The sequence below is a fragment of the Amphibalanus amphitrite genome, unplaced genomic scaffold (genome assembly GCF_019059575.1).
Source record: "Amphibalanus amphitrite isolate SeventyFive unplaced genomic scaffold, NRLGWU_Aamphi_draft 000212F_arrow, whole genome shotgun sequence".
NCBI classification, from domain to species: Eukaryota; Metazoa; Arthropoda; class Thecostraca; order Balanomorpha; family Balanidae; genus Amphibalanus; species Amphibalanus amphitrite.
Window position 1 is genome coordinate 21,983 of NW_024881707.1, and position 6,407 is coordinate 28,389.

General features: G+C 47.4%; 1 protein-coding gene across 1 annotated transcript; it reads left to right on the forward strand.

The window, feature by feature from the left end:
- The first annotated feature begins 2,566 nt into the window (after positions 1-2,566).
- LOC122385253 (retinal homeobox protein Rx-A-like) lies at positions 2,567-6,162 on the forward strand. Its single transcript, XM_043373391.1, has 5 exons — positions 2,567-3,153; positions 4,048-4,321; positions 4,852-4,927; positions 5,161-5,354; positions 5,619-6,162. The coding sequence occupies exons 1-5, from the start codon at positions 3,007-3,009 to the stop codon at positions 6,020-6,022; spliced, it is 1,095 nt and encodes a 364-aa protein (XP_043229326.1). The 5' UTR covers positions 2,567-3,006; the 3' UTR covers positions 6,023-6,162.
- The last annotated feature ends 245 nt before the right edge of the window (positions 6,163-6,407 follow it).

Consider the following 6,407-nt stretch of genomic DNA (forward strand, 5'->3'; position numbering starts at 1 on the left):
TGCATCAAAACTATACATTGTTATGTGTTATTACATAAAATCCCTGAAACAGAGCCATTGCGAATTGTAACAATTGATTATCTACTATTTCTATGACTGTATGTAGGATCCAATCCAATCGTATCCAAGATCAAGATCCATGGGATTAGATCCCAGATCCGTTTTCTCGCATTGTTGCACATATCTGCAAATGATTTGTAAATGAACTTGTATCACCCGCTAAGCTAATGAAAAGCAATACGCGCATCTGACGTCACGAAATACCTAGTCGTGCACGCAATTATAATCAGAGGCCTATGGTAATACCATAAATATATTTACGCCTGAAAACAGCTAAGCACCTTATCATAACTTTAGACTTACTCAACATTGCATTGTTAGTAGAAAACTTTACAATATTTCAACTTCAAATTTTTTTTTGTGATCTACCAAAACATAAACTGTAAAATTTCGCTGTTCATCACATTTTAACCCTCGCCGGCCGAAGGGGTGCCGCCCCCATAGTTTTTTTTTTCGCGATAGCTCCGAACACGCTGGCGATAGAGAACTGAAACTTGGCATCATGACCTTTGATTCAAGCCGAATCTTTTGACACCAACCGCATTTTCGGGTCAGGTTAGGCCACTGATCTATGACGTCATAAGTGGACCTCTGCACGGTCTTCAGATGTCGCAACTTCGCAACGCCCTCACTGCCAGAGGAGCTTTCACAGGGAAATGAAACTTGCAGGATCTAGTATCCCATACGAGTCTCACAACATGTTTATCTTGGATTTTTCCTAAAGGTCATATGAGGTCAGGTCATTTTCGTGACCTCGCCATTATAAGTCAATGGGGAAAAATGAAAACTGCTATTCTGGCGCCGGGAACGATCTCCAACTATCTCAAGCACACAGAATCGTGATTTGATGCACTCCTTGCAAGGTTAGAGCATCACTTTTGCAGTGTTAACCTTGCGTGACGTCATTTATGACGTCATCAAGGTAATATTAGTTTTTCGTCAATAACTCCCGATCAAATTGAGCTAGCGAGTCGGAAAAGCCACCAATGGACTCAGAAATACCTGCCAAATCGAATGATATGCAACATGACCTCTTTCGACCAGCTTCGTGACCTGGGGGTGCTGACCTGACCGTGACGTGAGGGCAACACCCTAAGTTGACCTGACCCAAACAAAAAGTATATCATTCGACGCGCCTGAGCAGGGCGAACACGATGCTGCCAAGATCGCGGGCTCTGCAGCCGTTTTTTGCAAAGTTATTCACCAACAACTGAACCGTACCTTAGGGCACTTGACCTGACCTCAGAGGTCACCGGTTGACCTAGGACCTTGAAATCGGGTACCAATCTCTGCGTCTCGTAACGGTGCACAGTGCACACGCTCGTTTTTTTGCGATGCGCTAGCTCCACCAGGGGCGAAACGGCGAGGGGGTCGTAACTAGTGATGTCAATTATGGAAAATCGTGATACCGATACCAAACCAAATACCAACAATACCCCTGGAAAAATACCGAAACGGAACCGACTTGGGAATATGAGGAAAATACCACGTTTCATACCAAAATCTAAGCCTCTTTTATATGAGTAAGGATTCATGATACCAACAAAATACCAAATGCATTTGCCTTGACAATTAAAATACCAAATAACCAAGTTGGTATCGGTTTGGTATCGGTATACCTAAAAGTTGTTATCCGATTGACATCTCTAGTCGTAACCACCCCATCCCCCCCCCCTCGGCCGGCGCGTATGTAGAAAACCAATAGGTCCGGCGAGGGCTAATTCAGCTTTATGTTATCCTACCATTTGTATCTTAAACTTTTTTATTATTGTAGATATAAGCTTGACCAGTGGTTAATGAAAATTTGGATGTAACAACGAATTTTAAGTGAAAGTAGCAGAAACTGCGGAAAAGTTGCTACATAAAGCGCGTCAGTAGGTGTGTATAACGTGGATATGAGGCATCTACGTAAAACTAATTCTACATATTATAGTGCCCATTGTGTTGTCATGGCCAATACTCATGAATAGTAGGCATCGATAACAAACAAGTGAAAGGACAAAAAGCATCATTTACCTCTTTAAGAGTAACCCACACCTCTGAATGACCCCGCGAGCACCTGCAGGCCTCCTACGGGGTTTTAACACTGACCTATCACCACCCCACCTTGCACACCTGCAGCAGAAGCAGCCCCGCTGCGGTGAACGCCACACCTGCGCCGTGCGCGTGCGCCGATTTCACGCGCATTTTACGGAGCGGATACGGAGCCGGTTTACCAGCATCATCCCTTTTAATTTGCGATCAGCGGTTACCATGAGTTTAGTCGTGGTTCTCCGGCTCTGGCTCAGTACGTGGATGAAACTCCCGCACCCCACCACCGCCCAGCGCGGCGCGTGTCATAGCACAGGGGGAACAAAAGTGAGCCCGTCCCCCGTCCCGCAGAATTAGCCTTTTAATAGGGCTCTTCTCGGCTTATTGTTTTCCTCGTGAATAGACGTGGTGCGCAGAAGAGGTGCTCTGAATCGAGTTACAATTAACAATATGCTGGAATAATTAACCAGAATAATTGACGGCCAGTGGGGACCGAGATGGGCGGGCCGATTACACTCGATGGGGAGCGATAATGATTTCCCCCTAGTTAAAGCTGGCTGGCGGCGCGTTTTACCACGCGCCGCTGCGGGCCGCGCGTGCCTTCGGACCTCAGACACGTGCTCTGACGTCACCAGCACGCCGGCCGCTCATTGGTCGCTCGGTGCCTAGGCGGGGCGGCGCTTAACGAACTATATAAACCCAATGTAAAGCTGTTGCAAAATCATCTGACTTCATTGAAGCTTATTGAGTTAGTTTAGTCGGGTCTGTCCTTTCATTCCAATTTAGGTTGCGATTGGTCATTATCAGTCCGATACTGTTTCCGCGAACGATTCCTGTTTTTTGCTGCCGTCGGCGACCTTTGATTTTCGGTCATCTTCCGGCGCCTCCTCTGGGTTTCCGACCCAGAGAAGTGCCATGAGTGGCGACCAGCAGGAATATCTGGCACAGGAGGGTCCACCAGTGAGCCAACATCAGCAGCAGCAGCATGGTCTGCTTCCTCAGTATCAGCAACAGCAGCAGCAACAACACCTCTACACGACACCGCAGGCCTCCAAATCTCCGGTAAGTGTCGATTCGGACTAACCAATGCTGAAATATCTTTGGTTGTTGTCGCGGTTTTCCGCGTGGTCTTTATGTGATGCTATTTTTTGGATCAATATTATCTACAAGAGTTCATGGGATAGCAGGCGACGAAAACATATTCAAAAAAGTTTGTGAAAACACTTTCAAGATGCTTTAAAACGGTTCGATTAAAAAGCATGTCCTACATAGTTGCATTTGTAAGGTGCACGCAAAAAGTGTCGTCATTTTCCTGATCTTATCTTTAGATAGGTATATCTCAGTTTAAAAGTTTTGTTAAAAAAGAAACAAGTTTCAAATTTATAAATCTTATTTCTGAGTCGCGCTAGGTATCCAAAAAATCTGTGAGTACTGAGTGACACATCATTTTGCTTTAAACTTCAAATTATTTCCCCGTTCACGGTCAGATAGGCTCGCCTGTTGGCTGTAACAATCATTTGTGTTCATCAAGCATTATGCGTGAATGGCTTCTTTTACGCGTTCAAAAAAGGAAAAATGAGCTGAATTTTTAGATGCTGACATATTCTTAGGTTTTTCTTTATAGCAAATATCTTTTTATGAAGCAAATGTAGCAAAGAGTGCAAATATTGTTTTAGAATGCTCTTTGGGCACGTGTCACTTGCCCTTCAATACATATTACATGGTGTTTGGACGAAGTATCTGAATGAGTGAATTAAGGTGTAATTGTAACTATGTATGCTTACAGCGTAATAATAATTTTCTCATTTTAGATCCAACATATTTCATGGGCTTCTTGAAAATCGATATATCTGATGACAAGCGTGAAAATGACAGTGTTTAGCTAGCGCCGGTCATCACCTTTGCATTGTTTGTGCTCCCGATCTCTCCCTCACCAGCACACCCCTCCCTCCACAGACGGACCCGCGGAACTTCCACTCCATCCAGGTGATGCTAGGCCTGGGTCAGGAGCTGTACGGCGTCGGCGGTGACCCCGGCGGCCTGTTGGCGACCTCACTGTCCGAGCTGACGCCCCCGGGCAGCGTGGCCTTGACCCCGCCGCCGGTGGTGACCTCAGTGCCCCCGCTGGCGCCCCAACAGCACCAGCAGCAGCACCAGCAGCACCAGCAGCAACACCAACAGCAACAGCAGCAGCAGCAGCAGCAGCCACCGGCAACGTCCGCCGCACAGCGTGAGTAGATCTGAGGTCACAGAACTCGGCAGTGGTGGTTGAAGAGCTTGTTGATGAAGCTAACGTAGTTCCTTGATTTTAGTCAAGTTTTATGCTCACCGGCTTATTCTCGACTCAAAATGAAATATTAAACGCTATTTTCCCAACTATCTTCTTCAACTTGTTGTTGTCACTCTCTAGCGACTCGCCGAGTCAGGTCGGCCCGACTCCTTCCTGAAGCCCACACACGCACCTTCGCCGGTCACCGCTCCCCCACTGTCGACCTCCGCGGCGTGACATTGTCCCTGGCCTCTCGCACAAGCGCGCCGCCCCGCTCCTCAATGGCCCGAATTCGACCCAGATGAGGTGTAATTGAATTAATCACACGGCCCGCTGCCGCACTTGGGTCAGTTAGACTGACGGACAGTTGACGGCTGGCTCTGTCCGAGCAGAGAAACCGCCTCAGACGCCGACAGAAACCACGCGTCGATCACTTGTTGAGTGATTGCTCAGAGACAGTTGATTAATGTAGCATGTTTGCCTCTTTACAGCTTCTACGTCTGAAACTAAGAAATCTGAGAAGTCTTCAAAGAAAAATGAGTCCGGTGTGAAGAAGAAGAAAACGAGGTTTGTTCGAATCTATATTCTATCAAAACTGACAAAAAGGGCGCTTGTGTGAAACGACATGAAGCTTTCGTGTTTAAACGCTAGCCGAATGCCGAGCTTTACAAATTACAATGATTTAGTACTCATCAAGACCAACTCTTATTCTTAACTGCGGTCATACTTGTGCTTGAGTTGAGATATAGGCCGGATTTATGAGTTTTCTCTTATTTGACCTTTCCTATCATTTGTTGCAGGACCACGTTCACGGCCTACCAGCTGGACGAACTGGAGCGGGCCTTCGAGCGCGCCCCGTACCCGGACATTTTTGCGCGCGAGGAGCTGGCGCTCAAACTGAACCTGAACGAGTCGCGCGTGCAGGTCTGGTTCCAGAATCGGCGCGCCAAGTGGCGCAAACGAGAGCCGCCGCGCAAAAACTACGTGCCCGGCAGTAAGTGGAAGCGTAGATTGGACTAGCTTATGGTCTTTGGGTCGGAGAAAATGACTTTTTCATTATTACATTCTCTTTGCACATTTATCGATTCAGCAAATAGCAATATTCATGACAATAAAAGCCTGCCTCACAGAAGCTTTTGAATACAAAGGAGAAAACATCGCCCAATAGGGCAATTGTGATTTGATCCTTCTGTTGCTGTGATGCATCGTGTTCAATTCCGTGTGACGGTGGACTGACTCCGTCTCGTTTCCGTTTCAGTGTCCTCCGGCCCGCTGTTGGGAGCGCCCATCAACTCCTTCAACGTCACCAACTACTCTCAGGTGCCGGACTGGTCATACGGCACTTCCTACGACGGCCACATGAACCTCTTCAACGCCAACACGTACGGCTACCAGCCGCAGCCGCCCCCTCCGCCCCCTCCGCCGCCACCGCCCCTCGGCTCGGCTCCGCCCCCGGTCGGCGCTTACTCCGCCTACCAGCCGGTGCCGCAGCCAATCAGCGACTGTCTGTTCGCGCAGTCGCAGACGCCGCCTCGCGCGGATTTTGGGCCGCTGCGAGGGGAGAGCGATATCACCGGGGAGGCGATGTCGGACGCCGTGGTAAAATCAGAGGACGAACGGCGCGACAAGGACTCGTACCCGCTGCCGTCTTTTTTAGTCTAAGGCACGATCTGGTGAACATGCGGCGGTGATTTTGCTAGCCAAGGTGGTGTACTCAAGGAGTATAGGGTACTACATGAATTTTAAAGCATGAATTTTCGTCAGAAGTTTGTTTGATTTATGTTTTATCAGCACCCATGTTAGCCCAGCATTTTTTTTTTTTTTTTTTAGTCATTTCCATCTCATTAAAAAAGCAAACAAGCACCTCACCTCACGACCCCTTGAGTACACCCCTTTTCATCAGATCGTGGCTTACATACCTAATACCTAATGGAACAGTATAGTATAGTTTCTCAATACTCAATGCTGACTTGCATGTTTAACTACCTTAGGCTTGTAAATAGTCTGAGTTTTGCTGCGTATTTGTGAATTGCTATGCCTGAAAAAC

What these genes read in the sequence shown, in the direction of transcription:
- LOC122385253 (XM_043373391.1), top strand. Translation starts at nt 3,007, where the DNA reads ATGAGTGGCGACCAGCAGGAATATCTGGCACAGGAGGGTCCACCAGTG. An exon ending in GGCAACGTCCGCCGCACAGC is followed by an intron (nt 4,322 to 4,851) that starts GTGAGTAGATCT and finishes GCCTCTTTACAG; the next exon opens with CTTCTACGTCTGAAACTAAG. An exon ending in GTGAAGAAGAAGAAAACGAG is followed by an intron (nt 4,928 to 5,160) that starts GTTTGTTCGAAT and finishes CATTTGTTGCAG; the next exon opens with GACCACGTTCACGGCCTACC.